This window comes from Salmo salar, chromosome 05 (assembly GCF_965601325.2).
Source record: "Salmo salar chromosome 05, fSalSal1, whole genome shotgun sequence".
Classification (NCBI taxonomy): domain Eukaryota; kingdom Metazoa; phylum Chordata; class Actinopteri; order Salmoniformes; family Salmonidae; genus Salmo; species Salmo salar.
This window is the reverse complement of record NC_138295.1, coordinates 64,123,750-64,149,604: the sequence shown is the minus strand read 5'-3', so window position 1 is coordinate 64,149,604 and position 25,855 is coordinate 64,123,750. Positions and strand designations below refer to the sequence as shown.

The window sequence follows — 25,855 nt, the reverse complement described above, 5'->3', positions numbered from 1 at the left end:
GGGAAACATATGTATACATTGCCAAAGCAAGTGAAATAGATAAAAGTGAAATAAACAAAAAATGAACAGTAAACATTACACTCACAAAAGTTCCAAAAGAATAAAGACATTTCAAATGTCATATTATGTCTATATACAGTGTTGTGACGAGATGCAAGTTAAGTCGCATTTACAATGGTGTTTGTTCTTCACTTCTCTCTCTCTCTCTCTCTCTGTTCAGCTGATGAGTCTACTGAATATTCCTCTAGAACCCAGAGACATGAGGCGATGTGGGCGGAGTCAGCCGAGAGGGGAGGGAGGAGTTGTTTCGTGTGTGTTGAGGAGTCAGCTGAGAAATAAACTGTTAGCTGCTTGTCCTCATCGGGAATGTTGACCACTGGAGCGTTCTGAGCAACAAAAGCAAAGCTGTTGCGCGAGCTACTATTTTCAAGTTAAGTGTCTTCCCATCCCAAGTGCAAGGCTGTTTGATTGCTCTAGTTTTTGCAATTCTACAGAGACCTGTCAATAAGGTGAGTGTATTATTCAAAGATCAAGGGAGTCTTGTGTTATTTGAAATATGGTGTAATTGTATGCATCTTTCTTGACTTTCTAGAACACAGCAAGCAAAGTTTAGTGTAGCTAGCTAGCTAGTGCCTCTGGATGTAAACTGCCGTCGGGTGAGAAGAACACAGCGCAGCGTGGCTTGTAGCGTGAGGCTCTGTCTTTCTCGAAAGCGTGAGGGGGGTTTGGATGTGAATAGCTGTTAGAACTTGTTTTGCAAATCAGTGTAATTTGTTGTCTAAAACAGGTTACCGTTGTAGGTTAACATTGTTAATCACAAATGTGACAGTTACTAAATAGCCAGAGCCGAATATAGCCACATGTCTACCCAACGCTGTCGGGACTGCATGCAGGCAGATAAACAGTGTTCGTGTAGGGACGAGGTTGGGAGAAGCATGATATTCTGTATTGGGGCAACTAAAGCTTACTAAACTACTATAGTTAGGTTGGTAAAAGTACCAATCCAGCGGGGTATCAATGAGTTAGCCAGCTAACTTAGATTTTTTTTTAAACTATTGATTTTCTGGTTCATTAAGAAATGTGTTTTTGGTTGCTGAGTCAATTAGACCATGCCCATTTCAAGCTTATCGTAAACTGTTTACAGATATTGCATAACTGCTTACTATCCAACTACCAGCCAGGCGCAGCCCCTGGTGAAGTCCCTGCCTGTCCTACCCTCAGTAGCCTATCCGCCCTACCCTTTTCACCGGTCCGGTCAGTCTTATCCCATGGCTTCATGTTTCTTTGGGGGTGGGGTGAAAGGCGTTTTTCCAGGCATCTAGCTACTCGTGTACTGAACCATGGATGGTGGTTGGCTTCTACCACCCCTTTCAAAACGAGCAGCGAATATATACAGTATACATATAGTTGGCTTATTCAGAGGCTAAGTATTTGAAATCTAACTGGGTGGGACATCAGGGATGGATTTTGGCAAGGATTTTATCAAATAAAACGAATGTTATGCTGTAGATGTGATATGTGATCGTATTAGTAATCCAAAAACAACAGATTTGTTTGACTTGATGCTGATTCAGCAGAATTGCCCAGCAGTGTACTGTACAGCTCATCTAAGAAATGTAGTTGGTTAGAACCATAAGAATATATAGATTGATCATAATGGCATAGTACGTTTAGGGAACAGTCCCTATCCCCTTCCACTAAACTACATCTTTACTATACACTTAAAATGCCATTACTAGTGTAGGCCTACTATGTAACATGTTAATACAAAATTATTACTACATGTGCAATTACAGCGTCACTACACCAGTATAACAGCAACTTAATGGAAATTGTTACCAGTATAAGGTGTCACCAACTAGTTTTAAATTCACACCCTCTGATACAATCTAGCTATTTCAAGTCCATGCTCTGTAAGAGACCGACATGATGGGGCATGAGTTTAGGAGGCCGAAGACAGACAGCTAGCTCAGAGCTGCTGAGCTCACACATTTTACATATGCAACCTGTCTTGCCATGGCGGTTCAGATCTCTTCTCTGGAAGAGTCTGACTAACAAATGGCTTTGTTGGATCGTATCCTATTGGCATTTCATTTGTTCTACCAATCTATTCCATTCATCATACAAGCCGTTCATTCAGTGAATGTAGGCAGGCCTATTAGCTTGTTGGTTTCCTTTATTATCGGGGATGGAAAGTCAAAGGGATAGGCCTTGTTCACCCAAATTACAAATTCCCTTGTTGAGAGCTGTCCAAACTTTCAGTCTGAAGAGGCCTTGCAGACATAAATTGTACTCCCACATACACTTTATATTATTATTATTATGTTCTCTGTCATAGTGGTGATCTCTCTCACCCAGGCCCTAGCATTCCATTCGGCCTTGCGCCAGTTTGCAGTCATATAACACTCGCTATTCAGTGCCAATACCCCCTTATTGAAGGCTGGTCATGGCGCTTTCTCCGAAGTCTGGGATGCAGAGTCAGGGTTTTGGCCTAAATCAATGACACCAATTACTAGGTTATGTACTATTATTGCCCAAATTATTTCTCTCATCAGTTATGAGCACAGCTGATGTTGACACACCTCCTGTATTCTGTCTAATAAATTCTAGTAACTGATTTGAAACAGAATTTTGGTCTGTGGGTGTGGCGGTAGGTGCTGTTTGGAAACAGGTAGCTGAATCATGAAAAAAAACTGGATGTTATAGGCTAGGCCTACTTTTCTTGTGTAGGTAGGCGTCAATGGCTGTACAAAGCATAAAAATACTTCCGAAGAACCCCAAGGCTTGTGGATGAAAAAAGTTGTAATGCCTTTATTACATTACTTGGCAGCAGGACAAGATGAAAAAGCTTTGCAGGCAGCCAGAGAAGCCTTAGTTTGTCTGTGTCACTTACCTTTCATTTAAATGTAATCATTATTTTATCTAGCTACCTCAGTTATAGCTAAGTAATTACATTCTGCTTACTAAAGTAGTCTGTAATTGATTTCCAGAAGGGCAACTTAATATATTTAGCTTACTGGTCCTATAAATACTTGACTCTCACCCGCCATCATCCACCCATGATTACCCAGAAGGCAGAATGACGCAATGATTGTCTAACCAACCAACCAACCAACCACAGCACGGTGGATTCAATTTCTCAATGTCTGGAGGCGGTCCAAATCTGTCTGAAACCTGAGAAGCAGGAATGCTGTATTTTCTAAAGCAGGTAACTGAACACCCCTGCTAGTATGTTTGTGTGCAGGAAGATCAGGGAGAGTGGTGCAGAACGATGGCGATGTTCCAGAAAATGTCACTCAGCCTCTACGAGCTGGAATCTGTGCTGTAAAATCTAAAACAAACCAGGGTTAGTGGGCTTGGCGAGATGTATTCATGAAAACAAAAGGGTTTTGAGTGACATTCTTCCCCAGTGCAACTTCAGAACAATAGAGGCATTTTGTGCTCTTGAATTTTATCGCTGTGCCTGGACATCATTAGTATTCTCTTCTCAGAGTTGAATGTGACATTTGGCTTTATCTGTACATCGTTTCTCATATTATTATTAAAATATGTGTTGCGGACAATGCGAATGGAATCACGGAATCTAGACATTAAAACGGAATTCAACAATATAATTTTTTTATAGAATTTCGTAGGAAATCAAATAAATGTAAATGTATTGAACTTATTGGAAAATGCATTAATTTGCTCAAATAATCATAAGACATGAACAAAATGCATACGTAGCAAGATTTTCATCCAATTGGGACAGATTTTCATGCAAATATTCTAAAATAAAAATAATATGCGCATTTTCCCACCATTTCCCACCCATGTGTTTCCATCAAATTGACTTGTTGCGGATAAAAGGTTGTGCGTGATGACGTAGTGTACATAAACATTTATTTTGCAGTTAAATTCCCATGTACCAAATAAAAAATACAAGTTAAATGGGTTTCCATTGCATTTTCAACTCTACTGATGGTTTTGTCACAAAGAAATTGCGTTATATAGTGAATGTTCCCAGTCTGGTCTTGGCATGTGCGCTCTAGCTAATAGCTCGCAGATACAGTGTGGGTAGGTAGTGTAACGGCTGTCGTCGGATATAGACCAAAATGCAGCGGGGAAATGTGCACTCATCTTCTTTATTATAATCGGACAAGAAGGAGAACCAAAATAAACACGTACACAAAGAAAACACAACGACTATTCACAGGCTGGTAAGGCACAAGGCTATACACAGAACAATCTCCCACAAAGTACTCAAACACATACCTATATATAGGACTCTCAATCAGAGGCAACTAGAAAACACCTGCCTCCAATTGAGAGTCCAACCCCAATTAACAAAACATAGAAATACAAAAGACTAGACAGAACATAGAACAGTGCCCAAAAACCCCCAGAATACATAAATCAAATAACCTACTAAACAAACCACCACCCCGAAACACATAAAACAAATACCCTCTGCCACGTCCTGACCAAACTACAATAACAAATAACCCCTATTACTGGTCAGGACGTGACAGGTAGGTTACCTATATAATGAAATTTAGGGCAAAAGATCATTTTTTTATTTGTCAAACGGCAACCAAGCATGAAGCTCATCAGCCTAATAAACTGCATGCTTTCCCAGTCATAGTGGGAGGACCACACAACATATCATCACGTGACTCCCAAGTTCGATATGATGGTCGATATGATGGTTATTATATCAATATTTGCGTATAAAGACATTCCCACCACCATTTCTCGCATAATACATTTTACAGACACAAAAAGATCCCACATTGTCTAGTGTATTTTGTTTTGTTGACATTTGTAAATTTTACCAACAAATTTGCTTTTTCCATCAGGTCTGTTTATCCGACATGTACTTTACTCGCATGAAAAAGTTGGATGGAAACCTGGTTAGTGATTCGTACTTTCCTGCAACTTTCTGAAATGGCACAGGAATGCCCCTGTCTCTGTGTGTGTGGATCGTCCGTTTGCCCAGTCTACACTTTGTGTAGCCGTTAGCAATAATGCTAATGATAGTCAGCTGGTTGATAGAAAGGCTTTCCCAAAAACCTTATAAATTAAATGTTACCTACACAGTAACCTATGCCTACCTGGCGGAATGATATCATGATTATTTGCATCAATCCAGCTGTCATTTGTTTTGTAAACGGCTTTGTTTTGTAAAATCAAAATCACATTAGCGCTACAGCTGTACAGTAACAAACTATACATGATGTCAATGGTTTGCTGCAGTTCTACACATAATCTGCAAACTGTTCACTTTCAATTGATACCATGGTTATGCATATGCTTTTCATATTTCTTCTGGAACAAACATTTCAATGTTAAAGGGTTTAGCGTTGTTGTGGACTTAGAACATCCTATTTTGTTGTGATTTTTTTGTTATTGTTGTTGGAAAAACCAAAACCTGGAAAAACAAAACTGAGAAAATTGAATTTGGGGGTAGAACTAAATGCAATTGGGTACAAAATACACCAGATTTTATAAGGCCCTACTATCATAGGGATAGGGGGTTTCTGGTAAAATGAAGTTTGTCTAGGGGGTTTGTGTTGAAAATTACAAAGACCATAGATACAGCAAGCCTGTTCTTCCTTTTCTCTTCTAGCCTCATGAAGCCTAAATTCCCTATTGTTTATACCATGTTTATTACATAACTCAATGTAGGCTATTCAATGTTAGTTAGAAACTCTCATATGTCCAGATGATCAGTCTGATCCATTGTACAGTAGCCTAAATAATAATTTATTCTACTTACACTTCTTGATCTTATTTAAACTTTTTGAATAACACGTCCCATAGATGAAAGCTTAAGTTCTTAGTTTAATAAAAACTAAAATAGCCTAGCCATAGCCCACCCTGGCAGCAGGCTTGTGCACAAACATAACATCTCCCTCCCGTCCAAGCCATTCATTATGCACATTGCATAAGGTCATTTCTCCCAGCCGGCCCAATGAAATCCTCATCCAATTAGCGATTGTCCATGTCTCTCAAAGCCTTTCTCAGAGACTTCTGCTATTCAGCCCTCCACGATGACATCAGGTTCTCTCTTATAACCTTTACGCTGCTGCCCCGAAATAATGAAGCTGCCATTTAATGAAGAATCAACATGTGAAACAAGAACATCTACTGAGGTGTGACAACAATCTGAACCATCCACTGATAAAATAGTCAGTCATGACAGAGATGGCAGTGTTCATTTGGAACTCAGTCCAGTAAATTAAAGCCTGTACTGTACTACAGACAGTCAGAAGAACCTTATTGGAGAAGTAGGTACTTATTTATGATCTTCATTCTTCATATGCATTCATTACCGCAAGCTACTACATTCATCAACTATGCTTAAATGCTTGTATTGTCTATGGATTACTGTGTATTGTGCAATTTTACAGATTTAAAGTGATGATTTACTCCTCTCATGGCCCTTATTTTAGAAAGTTGTGGAATCTGGCTGGATTTTCTTAGCACAACAAATGAAACGTTGCAAAAATGCAGGCATTCCAGTAGTTGTCATCCCTTCAAGACACATCTCTCAGCAAACTGTTTTCTTAATTCATTTGCCATATCCTTTGAGTGCTTCTACCTTAAAAATAGGTTTCACCTTACTGTAGAGAGGCAGGCAGTCCCAAACCAAAATCTTCCTTAAATAATGAATTTTGTATGACGGTGAGTCTTCCAGCAACATCGGACTGCTCTGTTCTTGCTTGACTTCAGATTTTTTATGGTGTTCCATGTACAGCTTGAAATACTGCTGGAAAATACAAGGCTACATCTCTTCTTCAGTTGTTTGAGCCTAAACCTCTTGTCATTTGCCCTGATCAATGTGGACATGATGATGTAGGTTAGTGATAAGACAGATGCCCATGAACCCTAAAGAACAGCACCTTGCTAACTATTTGGCGCTTCCTACCATTGCAGCAGTCTCCTCAACCCTGAGTCTGTGCATGTCAGTTTCAGTTGGATGTTACATATGTCATTTAGGTGTGAGAAGGAAACAATGGGGTCTTGGGAGGGAGGAGATATGTTCAGTTGAATTTCACACGCTGCTCTTGCAACCGTCACTGCTTGGAGGGAGGACATTTTAGCTGTGTGAGCTCTTGTTGGCGTTTGGATGGTTCATAATGTGGCTCTTAATAGGGCTGGCACAATTACCATATAATCGTGTAACTGACGATTATGGATGAAGACCTTCACAAAAATAAAATAACTGTCATAACCGTTTAATTATTATTATGATTGTTATTACAGTGCATTCGGAAAATATTCAGTATTCAGATCCCTTGACTTTTAATAAAAACGGAAAGATCACATTTTATATAAGTATTCAGACCCTTTGTTGCACCTTTGGCAGTGATTACAGCCTCGAGTCTTCTTAGGTATGACGCTACAAGCTTGGCACACCTAAATGTAGGGAGTTTCTCCCATTCTTTGCAGATCCTCTCAAGCTCTGTCAGGTTGGATGGGGAGTGTCGCTCCACAGCTATTTAAAGGTCTCTCCAGAGATGTCTGATCGGGTTCAAGTCCGGGCTCTGGCTGGGTCACTCAAGGACATTCAGAGACTTGTCCCGAAGCCACTCCTGTGTTGTCTTGGGTGTGTCCTTAGGGTCATTGTCCTGTTGGAAGGTGAACATTTGCCCCAGTCTGAGGTCCTGAGTGCTCTGCAGCAGGTTTTCATGAAGGATCTCTCTGTACTTTGCTCCTTTCATCTTTCCTTCGATCCTGACTAGTCTCCCAGTCCCTGCCGCTGAAAAACATCCCCAAAGCATGATGCTGCCACCACCGTGCTTCACCGTAGGGATGGTACCAGGTTTCCTTCAGACTAGAGGTCGACCGATTATAATTTTTCAACACCGAGACCGATTATTGGAGGGCCGAAAAAGCCGCTACCGATTAATCGGACAATTTTTTTTACATTTTTCTTTTTTTAATAACGACAATTACAACAATACTGAATGAACACTTATTTTAACTTAATATAATACATAAATAAAATCAATTTAGCCTCAAATAAATAATGAAACATGTTCAATTTGGTTTAAATAATGCAAAAACAAAGTGTTGGAGAAGAAAATAAAAGTGCAACATGTGCCATGTAAGAAAGTCTTCAATATTTCCAGGTAAGAAGTTTTAGGTTGTAGTTATTATAGGAATTATAGGACTATTTCTCTCTATACCATTTGTATTTCATATACCTTTGACTATTGGATGTTCTTATAGGCACTACAGTATTGCCAGGCTAATCTCGGGAGTTGATAGGCTTGAAGTCAACAGCGCAATGCTTGAAGCACAGCGAAGAGCTGCTGGCAAACGCCGGAAAGTGCTGTTTGAATGAATGCGTACGAGCCTGCTGCTGCCTACCACCGCTCAGTCAGACTGCTCTATCAAATATCAAATCATAGACTTAATTATAATATAATAAACACACAGAAATATGAGCCCAGGTCATTAATATGGTCAAATCCGGAAACTATCATTTAGAAAACAAAACGCTTATTCTTTCAGTGAAATACGGAACCTTTTGTAACGATCGTCTGGAAGAGGGGACCAAGATGCAGCGTGGTCATAATGATTTTTACCCACAACTACCCACAAAACCCCAAAGGAAACAGGCCGCCTAAGTATGATTCCTAATCAGAGACAACGATAGACAGCTGCCTCTGATTAGGAACCCTACTCTGCCCAAAACAAAGAAATACAAAAACATGGAAAAAGGAACATAGAACGCCCACCCAATGTAACACCCTGGCCTAACCAAAATAAAGAACAAAAAACCCCTCTCTATGGCCAGGGCGTTACAGTACCCCCCCCCCCCCCCCCCCCCCCCCCAAAGGTGCGGACTCCGGCTGCAAAACCTGACTCTGAAGGGGAGGGTCCAGGTGGGCCTTCCTACGGCGGCGGCTCGGGTGCGGGACGTGGACCCGCTCCACCCTTGGCTTCGGCCCTATAGGTGGCGCCCCTAGCTGCGCCGGAGGACTGGTGGGCGACCCTGGCTGCGCCCGGCTGGCGGGCGACCCTGGCGGCTCCGGCGGCTCCGGGCTGGCGGGCGGCTCCGGCGGCTCCGGGCTGGCGGGCGGCTCCGGCAGCTCCAGGCTGGCGGGTGGCTCCGGGCTGGCGGGCGGCTCCGGGCTGGCGGGCGGCTCTGGCCCAGGATTCACCAGGCTTTATTCGTGGAGCTGGAACAGGTCTCACCGGACTAGGGAGACGCACTGAGGACCGAGTGCTCAAAGCAGGCACCGGCCGTACTGGGCTATGGAGGCGTACTGGAGGAAGAGTGCGAGGAGCAGGCACAGGACGTACTGGGCTATGGTGGTGCACTGGAGGGAGAGTGCGCGGAGCAGGCACAGGACGTACTGGGCTCTGGAGGCACACTGGAGGGAGAGTGTGAGGAGCAGGCACAGGACGTACTGGGCTTTGGTGGCGCACTGGAGGGGGAGTGCGCGGAGCAGGCACAGGACGTACTGGGCTCTGGAGGCACACTGGAGGGAGAGTGCGCGGAGCAGGCACAGGACGTACTGGGCTCTGGAGGCGCACTGGAGGGCAGGAATGCTGAGCGGGCATACTCCAAGCTGGCTGATTGCCAACCCATGGTAAGCACGGGGAGTTGGCTCAGGTCTTAAACCCGCCTTAGCCATTCTACCCGTGTGCCCCCCCAAAACATTATTTTGCCACTGCCTCTCGGGCTCCTGTAGCTCTCTTAGCCATTCTTCCTAGTATCGTTGTTCCGCCTTCGCTGCCTCTATCTCCTCCGGCGGGCGGCGATACTCTCCCGGCCTTGTCCAAGGTCCTGCCCTATCCAGGATCTCTTCCCAGGTCCAGTCCTCTGATCCACACTGCTTGGTCCTGCTCGTCTTCCTGGTGAGCGCACGCTGCTTGGCTTTCTTTTGGTGGGATCTTCTGTCACGAGTGCTGTCTTCGAATTCCCTGTCATAAATTAGCCAAGGCGCAGCGTGCCGGTAGTTCCACATCTTTTATTTGCGAACTCGAACAAAACAAGAAAACAGGTGAAAACTGAAACAAACGTGACGTTCTGGGGCTGCTCACACACAGCTGCACAAAAACAAGATCCCACAAAAACAAATCAGAGACAACGATAGACAGCTGCCTCTGATTAGGAACCATACTCGGCTCAACACAAGGAAATAGACCAACTAGATTGCCCACCCCACATCACACCCTGACCTAACCAAACTAGAGGAAAATAAACGTCTCTCTAAGGTCAGGGCGTGACAACAATCTCATTATGAATGTCGCATAATCCGGGAATCTGAACAAACTCGGGTCCCACCAATGAGTTCGTACCACACCAATTTTAGTTGATTATTTATTTACTAGAAAGCTAAAATGATGATAAAAGATACACATACACAAAACACAGTCTAGGCTATTGATTAGAACTTAGTATAACGGGCCAACACACTATGGCGCGTGTTACCCAAAATGGGGATTTAAAAGAGAGAGAAAAAGTGAAAGTACACGAGAGAAATATACATTTGGGTGCATTTGTCAGCTATGCTTATTTTAACCCTAGCCTTGCCCCGAACTGCCACTCTTATGGGTCAGAATATAATGATGTAATTACGTGTTGGAGGTCTCAGATGGGAAGCTCCACGTGGGTTGTTTAGGCTTCTAAATGACGCACTTCTCCAGCGCAACTCTCTGGTTATCCTCACGATTTCAGTGTCCTTTTGGCTTAGTGGTCTGATTCCTCGCCCTTGCTCTGAAAGGGGTCTTCTGAGGACAGACAGCTCTGTAGCTCGGAGCTCACAGCGTAGGAATGAAACAGCGTAGATACCACGATTCGATGGGGAGTGGAGACCAGGTGTTCCGGCTTGAATTCACCCGCTTAGACACAGCTACTCATCCGTAGCATGGGTAAAAAAAAAAGATTTCTTTGTCTTCAACCTTGTGTTGCGTTTTGGGTTTGTTGACTTTTTAGACCTTGGCTGCAGCTCGGGTCACTTAGTCTGATATGTTCATTCTTAACTCACATGTCTTATACCCTCGGGTCAGAAGTGGGCGTAACCGCCTTTAGGACAATTCTCTGGGCGTACCAAGTTAAGAGGCAAGGTCTAGATTTGACTCAAATCCAATTTTAGACAACTAACTTCACAATTCATCTTTACCAAAACATTCTCTTTGATTTGGACATTTTCCACACAACGTACAATGTATAAACATCAAGCATATACTAGGAAAACTCTTAAAGTTACAATGTTTTCGTAATAACGTAATCTATTAACCTTTAATAACAAAACCAAAATGACATACATTTTCATATTCCATCTATCGTCATGACCACCATTGTGGCTGACGGAAACCATTGTTCCAAAGTCCCTTTATTGCATGTTTAATTGTTCTGAGGCTGGTTCTCCATAGTGAGAGGACAAAGGAATTTTGTCTGTTGCCTAAGATTTACCATGGGCGTGAGGGGTCATAAAACCCCCACATCTTCCTATCCCTTGAGATGCCTTCTCCTCTGGTGGGGATGAAATCTCTCTGCAGGATTGTGGTCATTGGTAACCTGAGCCGACGAGGATAGTCATGACAACACCAAATAACTTGAAACTCTCGACCCGCTCCACTACAGCCCCGTCGTTGTTGATGGTTTCCTGTTCGGCCCGCCTTTTCCTGTAGTCCACGATCAGCTCCTTTGTCTTGCTCACATTGAGGGAGAGGTTGTTGTCCTGAACCACACTGCCAGGTCTCTGACCTCCTCCCTATAGGCTGTTTTGTAGCTGTTGGTGATCAGGCCTACCACTGTTGTGTCGTCAGCAAACTTAATGATGGTGTTGGAGTCGTGTTTGGTCACGCAGTCTTGGGTGAACAGGGAGTACAGGAGGGGACTAAGTACACACCCCTGAGGGGCTCCGGCCGCAGTCCCAGCTCCCCAACCCCAGCGTCTCCAGCCGAGTCCCAGCCCCATCCCAACCCCTCAAGTCCCAGCTTCCCTGCAGCTTCAGCCCAGCTCCCCTCCCAGGCAGCTCAGCTCCCCAGCCCCAGCTCTCATCCAGCCCAGCTCCAGCTCCCGTTTCCCCTCAAAGTCCAAGCAGCTCAGCTCCACAGCTGAACAGGCCAGTGCCCCGGCCCGCACACTGCCAGAGGGCCTTCTCTCATCACTACTCTTTGGCCTACAAATCAGTGCATACCATTCAGGGCATTGCTCTTTTTTTTATCCAATAGCCTATGTGGAAAGAATTTGCTCCCAGCATTCCAAAGAGGACTGCAGTGAGATCATCCAGCGATCATGTGGTGTGGTATGGAGGGGATGATCTGCAAGCAGGCAGGCAGTGAGGCAGGCAGTGTGGCAGGCAGGCAGTGTGGCAGGCAGGCAGTGTGGCAGGCAGGCAGTGTGGCAGGCAGGCAGTGTGGCAGGCAGCCAGTGTGGCAGGCAGGCAGTGTAGCAGGCAGGCAGTGTAGCAGGCAGGCAGTGTAGCAGGCAGGCAGTGTAGCAGGCAGGCAGTGTAGTAGGTTAGTAGGCAGACAGTAAGGCAGGCGGACAACGTAACAGTCTGCAAGAACGGGCCTCACCTGCTCATGTGGAAGCTGGCCTGTGTATTCTCAGGCACAATCTGGGATATTTCCTGCTGTTCAATCAATGGGCTGAAACACAGATTGTGGCTTTAAGGTGGGCCAGAATGCAGGGTCGCATAATTTACTGTTTGTTCTAGAGGTCGACCGATTAATTGGAATGGCCGATTAATTAGGGCCGATTTCAAGTTTTTGTAACAATCGGTATTTTTGGACACCGATTTGCCGATTTTTGTATTAATTTTCTTTATAAATTTTTTAAGATATTTTTTATTTATTTAACTAGGATTCGTTTTTGCAACCTTCCGGTTACTAGTCCAATGCTCTAACCACCTGCCTTACATTGCACTCCACGAGGAACCTGCGTGGCAGGCTGACTACCTGTTACGCGAGGGCAGCAAGAAGCCAAGGTAAGTTGCTAGCTAGCATTAAACTTATCTTATAAAAAATAATCAATCTTAACATAATCACTAGTTAACTACACATGGTTGATGATATTACTAGTTTATCTAGCGAGTCCTGCGTTGCATATAATCGATGCGGTGTCTGTTAATTTCTCATTGAATCACAGCCTACTTCGACAAACGGGTGATGATTTAACAAGCGCATTTGCGAACAAAGCACTGTCCTTGCACCAATGTACCTACTAACCATAAACATCAATGCCTTTCTCTAAAATCAATACACAAGTATATATTCTTAAACCTGCATATTTAGTTAATATTGCCTGCTAACATTAATTTCTTATAACTAGGGAAATTGTGTCACTTCTCTTGCGTTCCGTTCAAGCAGTCAGGGTATATGCAGCAGTTTGGGCCGCCTGGCTTATTGCGAACTGTGTGAAGTCCATTTATTCCTAACAAAGGCCGTAATTAATTTGCCAGAATTGTACATAATTATGACATAACATTGAAGGTTGTACAATGTAACAGCAATATTTAGACTTAGGGATGCCATCCATTAGATAAAATACGGAATGGTTCCGTATTTCACTGAAAGAATAAACGTTTTGTTTTTTAAATGATAGTTTCCGGATTCAACCATTTTAATGACCAAAGGCTCGTATTTCTGTGTGTTATTATGTTATAATTAAGTCTATGATTTGATAGAGCAGTCTGACTGAGCAATGGTAGGCACCAGCACGCTCGTAAGCATTCATTCAAACAGCACTTTCGTGTGTTTGCCAGCAGCTCTTCGTAATGCTTCAAGCATTGTGCTGTTTATGACTTCAAGACTATCAACTCCCGAGATTAGGCTGGTGTAACCGATGTTAAATGGCTAGCTAGTTAGCGGGGTGCGCGCTAATAGCGTTTCAAATGTCACTCGCTCTGAGACTTGGAGTAGTTGTTCCCCTTGCTCTGCATGGGTAACGCTGCTTCAAGGGTGGCTGTTGTTGATGTGTTCCTGGTTCGAGCCCAGGAAGGAGCGAGGAGAGGAATGGAAGCTATACTGTTACACTGGCAATACTAAAGTGCCTATAAGAACATCCAATAGTCAAAGGTATATGAAATACAAATCGTATAGAGAGAAATAGTCCTATAATTCCTATAATAACTACAACCTAAAACTTCTTACCTGGGAATATTGAAGACTCATGCTAAAAGGAACCACCAGCTTTCATATGTTCTCATGTTCTGAGCAAGGAACTTAAATGTTAGCTTTTTTACATGGCACATATTGCACTTTTACTTTCTTTTCCAACACTTTGTTTTTGCATTATTTAAACCAAATTGAACATGTTTCATTATTTATTTGAGGCTAAATTGATTTTATTGATGTATTATATTAAGTTAAAATAAGTGTTCATTCAGTATTGTTGTAATTGTCATTATTACAACAAAAAAATAAAGAATCAGCCGATTAATCGGTACCGGGGTTTTTTGGCGCTCCAATAATCGGTATTGGTATCGGCGTTGAAAAATCATAATCGGTCGACCTCTAGTTTGTTCAACATACAGTGAAGCTTTTTGTTTTGTTTGGAGAAACAATGCCACTAGAAGATTGTCACACTCTTGAGGGTTACCACCCAACAATTGGCTTTCAATGCATATTAGTACTAATCTTTTATCTTTGATGGACCTTGAGGTCACCATTATTCTTTGCATTTGAGAACCAAGCCCTATCAGTGGTTGTGTTTGAACTGTTTTTCAAGACGGAAGGACAGAGTTAGGCTATTTCATATAAATGTTTCTTTAAAAAAAGAAGACATGAAAGCAATTCAACTGCAATTGACCTTCAGTTTGATCTTAGTCATACTATTTTTGTCCGAAGGCTCAGACGGTAAGAAACACCAGTTGTTTGTATTTCAAGTTTACACATCTATGCCTATATGCCCATTTCAAAGTTTTCCCCAACGTCCACAGGCCTACCTCACAGATCTCAGGCTTGTAAGCATAGTGCTGTAAACGTACTGGGTAGTAATGACTAGACTGACTTGTGTACAGGTCTGCTGCACAGGTTGCTGTTATGATTCTGGACGGGCAGAACTATAAATAGCCCTACTATTTTGAAGTGTGCCCCAATTTGGAAAGGAGGGGAATGTATAGCCCTGTGAATGCTATGCATTTCTGCAGTGTGAGGTGAGGAGGGAACACAGACAGGTCCCAGAGAACCCAACCCACCAACTCCGTTTACAAGGAAATATTTGGCAGCCTGAGCCATAAGAAGTTTATAGATTTCTGCTTTACTTCAATTATTTGGCCCAGAAAGATGAGGTTAAAAGTTTAATATTTCCCACTCACACTGTATTTAATGGAATGTAGGCCTATTCAAGAGAATGTGTTAGCAGTTTTCTACTTTCCTGAAGTTTAGGCACTTGTTTAGGACCATATATTTATTTATTGTTTTACGTATAATTTGCTCAAGTATCTATTTTAAGCTGTTCTGTTTACCCTATGTTAAGTTTAGCATTAAGTTATGCATATCATTAGGGTGTTTGTAGTTGATGGAGGCATTTGTACATATTTTTTACCTAGAGGTTTGAGGTAGAGGTCGCCCGATTAATTGGCATGGCCAATTAATTAGGGCCAATCACATGTTTTCATAACAATTTGGTAATCAGCATTTTTGGATGCCGATTATGGCCAATTACATTGCATTCCACGAGGAAACTGCGTGGCAGGCTGACCACCTGTTACGCGAGTGCAGCAAGGAGTCAAGGTAAGTTGCTAGCTAGCATTAAACTTAGCTGATAAAAAACAATCAACCTTCACATAATCACTAGTTAACTCCACATGGTTGATGATATTACTAGGTTAACTAGCTTGTCCTGCGTTGCATATAATCAATGCGGTGCCTGTTACTTTATCATTGAATCACAGCCTACTTTGCCAAACGGGGGATGATTTAACAAAAGCGCATTCGCAAAAAAGCACAATCGTTGCACGAATGTACCTAACCATAAACATCAATGCCTTTCTTAAAATCAATATACAGAAGTATATTTTTTTAAACCTGCATATGTAGTTAAAATAAATTCATGTTAGCACGCAATATTAACTAGGGAAATTGTGTCACTTCTCTTACGTTCATTGCACGCAGAGTCAGGGTATATGCAACAGTTTGGGCCGCCTGGCTCGTTGCGAACTAATTTGACAGAATTGTACATAATTATGACATAACATTGAAGGTTGTGCAATGTAACAGCAATATTTAGACTTAGGGTTGCCACCCATTCGATAAAATACGGAACGGTTCCGTATTTCACTGAAAGAATAAACGTTTTGTTTTGGAAATGATAGTTTCCGGATTTAACCATATTAATGACCAACGGCTTGTATTTCTGTGTTTATTATATTATAATTAAGTCTATGATTTCATAGAGAAGTCTGACTGAGCGGTGGTAGGCGGCAGCAGGCTCATAAGCATTCATTCAAACTTTACTGCGTTGGCCAGCAGCTCTTAGCAATGCTTGCTCACAGTGCTGTTTATGACTTCAAGCCTATCAACTCCTGAGATTAGGCTGCCAATACTAAAGTGCCTATTAGAACAGCCAATAGTCAAAGTTATATGAAATACAAATGGCATAGAGAGAAATAGTTGACTCGTCATAATTCCTATAATAACTACAACCTAAAACTTCTTAATCTCTCTAGGGTGGATAGGCTTTCAATGAAAAAACAGGCATTTCAAAATAATAGCACTTCCTGGATGGATTTTCCTCAGGTTTTCGCCTGCCAAATCAGTTCTGTTATACTCACAGAAATTATTTTAACAGTTTTGGAAACTTTAGAGTGTGTTCTATCCAAATCTACCAATTATATGCATATCCTAGCTTCTGGACCTGAGTAGCAGGCAGTTTACTTTGGGCACGCTTTTCATCCAAAATTCTGAATGCTGCCCCCTACCCTAGTGAAGTTAGCTGGGAATATTGAAAAACTTGGAATATTGAACCACCAGCTTTCATATGTTCTCATGTTCTGAGCAAGGAACTTACACGTTAGCTTTTTTACATGGCACATATTGCACTTTTACTTTCTTCTCCAACACTGTGTTTTTGCATTATTTAAACCAAATTGAGCATGTTTCATTATTTATTTGAGACTAAATAGATTTTATTTATGTATTATATTAAGTTAAAATAAAAGTGTTCATTGTTCATTAAGTATTGTTGTAATTGTCATTATTACATATATATATGAAGGAGGACCAAATATATTTGGTCCTCCAAGAATCAGTATCGGTATCGGCGCTGAAAAATCATAATCGGTCGTTCTCTAGTATGAGGCGTATAGGCTATTTGATACCAGTGTAGGTCTTAATTAAATGATTTGGTGTTCCATTCCTTCATTCAGTCCGTGTTAATGGAAGCAATGATGTTGACGACACCGTTTGTAAATCTGTGCTCGATTAAGAAGCTTGTTAACCAAGAGAGATTCCACCTTGCATGGAATCACAGCCACTGACTGCCCATGCAGTTAGTGTGGTAGCTAAAGTCTCCTTAACACCCATCTCTGGTCCCAGCATGGGCCTTAAAACCAGCAGCGACATGCAAAAGAGGAGATCTCTTCAGGGAAATGTTGGTTCAGTTTCAATTAGGCTTTACTTTAAATAGCCAGCGCTCTTGATGATCCCAAGCCTGGGCTTTGCCTCTGTTCTGGTGCTAATCACTGCAGGATATTAAACCTTTCCCCTCACAGTGTAAGCACACATGAAGTTCTTACTGTATTGTACCAAGCAAACCAAGCCATCCCACCACCGTATGACTATCAATGTGTGGTTGAAATCTAGAACGTAAAGAATAAGCACACATGAACTTGTTACTGTACCATAATGACCAAGCAAAGCAAACAAGCCATCCCAGAGCCTGCCACAGTAGGGCTACTGCATAGTTCCAGTATTGCACATGAAGAATGAATCCCAATGAAATTCATGCAGTCAGCTCTCATCATAACATCAAGGACCAAGTACAGTATAGTAGCTATGTTCTTGTTAGGTGCCCCTTTTCCACCGTATGTTAAGATGACATTGATTGTCACAACATAGTTGTACCGTCACGTACAGTATAGACCTACCATTGTTCTCTAGCTCTGTGTGACTAGACCGGCAAAGACAACAGAACGAGTTAACTGCAAGAGAAACATGAGCATAGCCCGAGGAATAGACCTCAAACCTCTGCCTGCACCCCTCCTTCCCTCTCTGGCATGGAGAAATGTTGACTTGAAATCCCACAAGCAGACAGAGGAAATTTGTCTTGTTGAATAAGAGCCCAGTGGAGAAGGAGAACCCCTTAGTTTAATAGTTAAGGCTAAAAGTTAGCATGCTCTCTCTCTCTCCGCTCTCACACGGCTGTAATAATTAAGCCTAGCTGTGATGAAGATGTCCATTGTTAAGGCTCTGTTTGAAGTTACATTCTTCGTTCATGCAAGCTTGAGCAACAATCTCTCTAATTAGTACAGATGCGTACAGTACCAGTGGCACATGGTGCTCTAAAGTGCCCAGCCATTCTAGTTGATCTATGCTTTGGGGCTAATTGCTCCGTTAAGGTCACAGTTAATCATATTTCACTATTCTGTTCAAGTGGAATGAGTCAAATCAAAGGCCCTTTTAACCCCATCCACACACAGAATGACTTTGATTCTGAAAAGGAATGATTAAACATAGGTATATGTTTTTTGTCAATTTGTCCAATTATGCCAAGTAACCCCCAAGGCACGTGTCATAAGAACACACTAGAATGTTCTGATTTTATTCATGGAGGAAAGCCCTTCCATCCATATCTCACAGCAAAGAGTGTTTATCACACATAGGAATGCCTTTTGTGCCTCTCCTCTCAGACCAGCTTTATGATGAGGGCTTTACTGTTAAGTGTCGTAGGCGAGGGGCAAGAGATCAATGTGTTCTCAAGATCACCCGTACAGTACAGTATGAATTGTGACAGTAAATTAACCTTGGCTCTTACATCGGTGGGGCAACACACACAGACCGGGACTGAGACACACATAGCAGTTCAAAGTGAGGTGCATACACACAGAGCGCACACACACCGCACACACACACACACACACACACACACACACACACACACACACACACACCACACACACACACACACACACACACACACACACACACACACACACACACACACACACACACACACTAATTACAAGTGAGCCCATTCAGTGGTCCTATTGATCCAAGTGCCAAGCTCTTTATTGCAGATAAACTCATGAGTTGATCATTATTTGCATGTTAAAAACTTTGTTCATGCTGTGCTTTCTCAACAAATTGGAAACGATGACAGTTGCTCAGGAGTTTTAATGTAATTTATGTCCAATCAGCTTTTTCTATTTTGGGGATAATTCATATTTTATTATCAGGTTTGGCGGACTGTGTTGCTGAAAATACACAGTTATTTAATTCTGAGGAACTTGGAGGAACTGTTGTAAACTATAAATTCATTGTTTGGGCTACAACAAAATTTTTATTTAAATGTTTGCCTAGCTGAAGTTTGCTTGACTACTCAAGATGGCGATGATGAGGGTCCAAGAAAACTCTCTGTGCTTTCTCACATCAGACCTTATCTCTGCTACCTCACCCTACCAAGCCTGTTTCTCTAGGTTTTTCTATTTAAGTCATTATTTAAAAACCCCAGGAGAAGATTTTGCTGCATTTGTTTGTCAATCTCAGAGAGAGGCAGCTTTAGGAAAAAAGCTCATGGAATCTGCCCACTACTTTTCTGTTGAAGCTATTGGCAAGGTCCTCCGCTACCCACTGGAACAGACATCTTTTTCAAGGAACTCAAACTGTTCAGTCAGTTCCACTCAGCATCAAGGCCTGGGCCTGCCTGGCTCTAGTTCTCTATCCGATGAGAGTGGAAGGCAGAACTGGTGCTGAATGAAAATGCTGTGCAACTGTATTTCCCCTGCTGATAAATTAACAGCAGATACCTACTAACAAAAGGAGGTCTCTCTCTCGGCTCTGACGATGGTCCACATGATCTATGGCTACAATTACATCCTTCAGGGGGCTTCTTCTAATTTGGTTTTGGAGCAGGAAAGAGTAGGAGTGGTGCTCCTTCTGGCTGTGAAACTTGCGGCCAGCTTTTACTTTCTTATGTAATCAGGCAGGGCCATGGGATGGGAAATAGCACTGTAAAAGTACCAGGCAACCTGAAAATCCTGACAATTCCTGAAAATAGTCCATGACTACATGGCATGGGACAGTCTAGGCTTACTGCAACTCCAAACACCAATTAATAGCCTGATATAAGTATTTCTGGAATAGCATCAAAAGGGTCTCACTCAGAGCCATCTACATTGAGTGTACAAAACATTAGGAACACCTGCTCTTTCCACGACAGACTGACCGGGTAAATCCAGGTGAAAGTTATGATCCCTTATTGATGTCACATATTAAATCCACTTCAATCAGTGTAGATCAGTGGTTCCCAAACTTTTTATAGTCCCGTACCGGTCAGCGCATTCTCAAATGTTGTTTTTTGCCATCATTGTAAGCCTGCCACACACACACTATACGATACATTTATTAAACATAAGAACCGCTTGTTGTAATTTTGATGAGGCTCTCTTGTTCAGATATCGGTAAGTAGACTGGAGGCAGGGAATGAAAGGGATAACGAATCCAGTTGTTTGTGTCGTCCGTTTCGTGAAAGTACTTGCGTAATTGCGCACCCATTTCACTCAGGTGCTTCGCTACATCACATTTGACATTGTCTGTAAGCTTGAGTTCATTTGCACACAAAAAATCATACAATGATGGAAAGACCTGTGTGTTGTCCTTGTTAATGCAGACAGAAAAGAGCTCCAACTTCTTAATCATAGCCCCAATTTTGTCCCGCACATTGAATATACACTGCTCAAAAAAATAAAGGGAACACTTAAACAACACATCCTAGATCTGAATGAAAGAAATAATCTTATTAAATACTTTTTTCTTTACATAGTTGAATGTGCTGACAACAAAATCACACAAAAAGAATCAATGGAAATCCAATTTATCAACCCATGGAGGTCTGGATTTAGAGTCACACTCAAAATTAAAGTGGAAAACCACACTACAGGCTGATCCAACTTTGATGTAATGTCTTTAAAACAGGTCAAAATGAGGCTCAGTAGTGTGTGGCCTCCACGTGCCTGTATGACCTCCCTACAACGCCTGGGCATGCTCCTGATGAGGTGGCGGATGGTCTCCTGAGGGATCTCCTCCCAGACCTGGACTAAAGCATCCGCCAACTCCTGGACAGTCTGTGGTGCAACGTGGCGTTGGTGGATGGAGCGAGACATGATGTCCCAGATGTGCTCAATTGGATTCAGGTCTGGGGAACGGGCGGGCCAGTCCATAGCATCAATGCCTTCCTCTTGCAGGAACTGCTGACACACTCCAGCCACATGAGGTCTAGCATTGTCTTGCATTAGGAGGAACCCAGGGCCAACCGCACCAGCATATGGTCTCACAAGGGGTCTGAGGATCTCATCTCGGTACCTAATGGCAGTCAGGCTACCTCTGGCGAGCACATGGAGGGCTGTGCGGCCCCCCAAAGAAATGCCACCCCACACCATGACTGACCCACCGCCAAACCGGTCATGCTGGAGGATGTTGCAGGCATCAGAACGTTCTCCACGGCGTCTCCAGACTCTGTCACGTCTGTCACGTCTGTCACATGTGCTCAGTGTGAACCTGCTTTCATCTGTGAAGAGCACAGGGCGCCAGTGGCGAATTTGCCAATCTTGGTGTTCTCTGGCAAATGCCAAACGTCCTGCACGGTGTTGGGCTGTAAGCACAACCCCCACCTGTGGACGTCAGGCCCTCATACCACCCTCATGGAGTCTGTTTCTGACCGTTTGAGCAGACACATGCACATTTGTGGCCTGCTGGAGGTCATTTTGCAGGGCTCTGGCAGTGCTCCTCCTGCTCCTCCTTGCACAAAGGCGGAGGTAGCGGTCCTGCTGCTGGGTTGTTGCCTTCCTACGGCCTCCTCCACGTCTCCTGTTGTAATGGCCTGTCTCCTGGTAGCGCCTCCATGCTCTGGAGACTACGCTGACAGACACAGCAAACCTTCTTGCCACAGCTCGCATTGATGTGCCATCCTGGATGAGCTGCACTACCTGAGCCACTTGTGTGGGTTGTAGACTCCGTTTCATGCTACCACTAGAGTGAAAGCACCGCCAGCATTCAAAAGTGACCAAAACATCAGCCAGGAAGCATAGGAACTGAGAAGTGGTCTGTGGTCACCACCTGCTGAACCACTCCTTTATTGGGGGTGTCTTGCTTATTGCCTGTAATTTCCACCTGTTGTCTAGTCCATTTGCACAACAGCATGTGAAATTTATTGTCAATCAGTGTTGCTTCCTAAGTGGACAGTTTGATTTCACAGAAGTGTGATTGACTTGGAGTTACATTGTGTTGTTTAAGTGTTCTCTTTATTTTTTTGAGCAGTATAGTTGCGTAGAGTCCCTGTAATCCTAGATTCAGATCATTCAGGCGAGAAAAAACATCACCCAGATAGGCCAGTCGTGTGAGATACTCATCATCATGCAAGCGGTCAGACAAGGGAAAATGATGGTCTGTAAAGAAAACTTTAAGCTCGTCTAGCAATTCCAAAACACGTGTCAATACTTTGCCCCTTGATAACCAGCGCACTTCTGTATGTTGTAAAAGCGTTACATGGTCACTGCCCATATCATTGCATAATGCAGAAAATAAACGAGAGTTCAGGGGCCTTGCTTTAACAAAGTTAACCATTTTCACTGTGGTATCCAAAACGTATTTCAAGCTGTCAGGCATTCCCTTGGCAGCATTAGCCTCTCGGTGGATGCTGCAGTGTACCCAAGTGGTGTCGGGAGCAACTGCTTGCATGTGCGTTACCACTCCACCATGTCTCCCTGTCATGACTTGACCACCAAAGTCCATTTGATGTCACAAAGCTGTCCAGTACTTTAAACAGATCCTCATGTCCTGGTTTCCAGTGGTTTGCAGAAGAGGATGTCTTCCTTAATTGATCCCCCATAAACGTAACGGACATATACCAGGAGCCTTGCCAGGCCCGCCACGTCTGTTGACTCATCCAGCTGTAACGATTCACTGGTTTGTATGCAAAGCAGTAATTGTTTCAAAACATGTCCTGCCATGTCACTGATGCGTTGTGAAACAGTGTTGTTTGATGAATGCGTTGTCTGTATAGTGTTTTTGGCCTTTTCCACCAGCATTGTCACCTCCATATCCGCGGCAGGAGGAAGAATTAAGTCCTCCACAATAGTATGGGGCTTGCCTGTCCTAGCCACTCGGTAACTCGCCATATAAGACGCTTCTAGCCCCTTCTTATTAACGGTATATGTTGCTTTTATTCATGTCTTACTACTTGAAAGTCATCTTTATTCTCGCTCAAAAAACTCCCGTGGCTTATTTTTCAAATTGTCATGTTTCGTTAATAAATGACTGTGCAAGAGTGAAGGTTTCCCGCAAGAGAGTAACGGTTAATGTGATTGGATGTTAATTATTTGACTAGGCTACCTGTATTTGACGTGTTGTTATTTCGCTGAACACTAGATGGTTTAATTTTATTTTTGGCAGTGAAATGAGGCTACTCATGCGAGAAAAAAAACTCACCCAAGTTTATAGCCCCGTTGGAAAATATAAATGTACTGTTTGAAAATGTGAACTTCTTTTTCTCTTCTTTTTCTCAATCACATTTTTATGTGTCAAGAACTGCAATTCTGCTGGGTTTTTCACGCAGTTTTCTATGTTTATCAAGAATGGTCCACCACCTAAATGTCATCCAGCCAACTTGACACAACTGTGGGAAGCATTGGAGTCAACATGGGCCAGCATCTCTGTGGAACGCTTTCAACACGTTGTAGTCCATACCCCCAACGAATTGAAGCTGTTCTTAGGGCAAAAGGGGGTGCAACTCAATATTAGGAAGGTGTTCCTAATGTTTTGTCCACCCTGTGTATACGTCCAAACGTGCAAAATCTATGGTTCTTGTCTAACTGTACATGTATGAAAAAGTATTGTAAGGTAATTGTGGTTTGAGTTGGGGGGAAAAACTCCAAAAAGGCATTCACCTTCATTCAGTGAGAAACTGTGCTAGGCCTAAGCCTGCAGAGGACTGTGTCATGTATAGGGCCTGTATTTCAGGGGAAATGTTTACAAGTGTTTGTATTTGTAGATGTAGGCTATCAAGAGGTTAATAGGATACTGACTTTAAGATGTTCAAATAGACCAAAGGTCCAACTTGTTGTTGAACGTTCTCCTGTCTTGACCCAGGGATTGGACGAGGCTTTAGCTACATGTCAACACTCACAGGAAGCACCAGCAAAGTATTGGCTGAAGGGCTTGGAATAACAGCATCATTGTGTCAGTCTCCGTTTCTGTTTCTCATAAGTTTAAAATGTGATCTTGTCTGACTGACCAGGATTCTCAGACAGTGGTTGCATCAAAATACTACGTGATCTGATCTGCACCAACTTTTTCCTTTTGTATCTGTTTTCATCTGGGTTGGAATGATCAACACCACCAACCAGGCCGGGTGATAAAGGTGGTCAATTGTAGTCTATAAACCTCTTGAGAATGATTATAAAAGCAACATAAAAAGCTTTTTTGAGTGAGGAAGTTCACTGTAGGTTTAATTTCTATCCACACACCACATGAGTACAGTAGTTTCAATTTAGAATTTTTGAACAATCATACCATAGCCTTTAACTAAGACCTGAGAGTTGTTTGCTGCTAGAAGCTGTTTACTGTTTACGCTAGTGTTTACTGACCTGTAGAACTATGTGGGTTAAGATGTGCTCTGTGCTATATTAGTCTCCACTGTTTGTGAGACTTCCTTTTCCTTCTGAAGCATTTTAGATTAATTCACGTCCGTCATGAAGCTACACAGTGAAGAAAGATGTTAACCCAAAACGTCTGTGTATGCTATCCTTGATGCAGTAAAATTAATTGTAAAAGATCATCAGAAACTGTTTTATTGTGGACCCATTAGCTACATTTTTGTGTATCTAGTTACATTAATCTCTCCTGTTTTCTTTTACAGGTTCTTGCATCATCTATCAAAAGTGAATGGGAAAACCCAAAGAACAGAGATTGAGAAATAGCTCCATAACATGGCTGTAGCCGGATGTCCAGATTATTTTCTACACCATCCAAATTATCAGGTAAATAATACATGTCTTTTACTAGATGTTTTGAACCATCTATATTTCAGTACATTGACCTCTTTGTCTTTGGTCTTGAGTGTTCATGTGTAGATTTTAAAGGTTTTAATATGTCAGAGATATCAATTAATTTGGAATAGCAATTACAAATGTTACAATTACTCAAATTTACTACTGTGATGTTTTCTGTTAAAACTATTGGCTTGGACCATAGTTTAACCACACCATCTATCAGACCTAGCTTCAAATATGATTTGTTTTCTTTCAGTAACTTTGAGCGTTTACTTGAGCCTGGCTGCAGTGCCAGTTGGGCGCGGTTTTCACTTTTGTGAGTATTCCATTGGTACTTTTTCACAAGGCAAGCACAGCTAAAGCAAGCACAGCTAAAGTGTTAAAAGGATTTCAAATACTATTTGAACCCAGGTCTGCCATGTTTTATAAGCTCTTTATTAGCTGTGGTAATATTCTAGTGTTTGCTGAAGCAGCACCATTTGGGATTTGGAACTCTTATTTACACAAGTCATAAACTTAAAAATAATAAAACGCTGTATATGCATCTAACATATGGAACTGTATATAAAACTATACATGGAGTGGTTAGGAAAAGACTGTTTAAACACTCCCAGTTCTCCTGCTATAAGCCCTCCCTCACCCCAGAGCCAGAGCCGAGGGAAGACGGGAGCGAGAGGTAAAAACCAGAGCCCACT

The 25,855-nt window shown here is 42.5% G+C and overlaps 1 protein-coding gene across 6 annotated transcripts in view; it reads left to right on the top strand.

Moving 5' to 3' along the window:
* Positions 1-325: 325 nt before the first annotated feature.
* LOC106605415 (growth factor receptor-bound protein 10) overlaps positions 326-25,855 on the top strand; it is an 82,968-nt gene continuing 57,438 nt past the window's right edge. For 2 of the 6 annotated variants that reach the window (XM_014201041.3, XM_014201040.3), the window contains exons 1-2: positions 326-509; positions 25,028-25,148. In XM_014201041.3, the coding sequence (XP_014056516.1) occupies positions 25,098-25,148 (51 nt within the window). In that variant the 5' untranslated portion in view covers positions 326-509; positions 25,028-25,097. Of the gene's footprint in view, positions 510-25,027; positions 25,149-25,416; positions 25,477-25,747; positions 25,837-25,855 lie in introns of those variants that run through there. The other 4 variants (XM_045718536.2, XM_014201043.3, XM_082975389.1 and 1 more) reach the window with 3 other exon arrangements.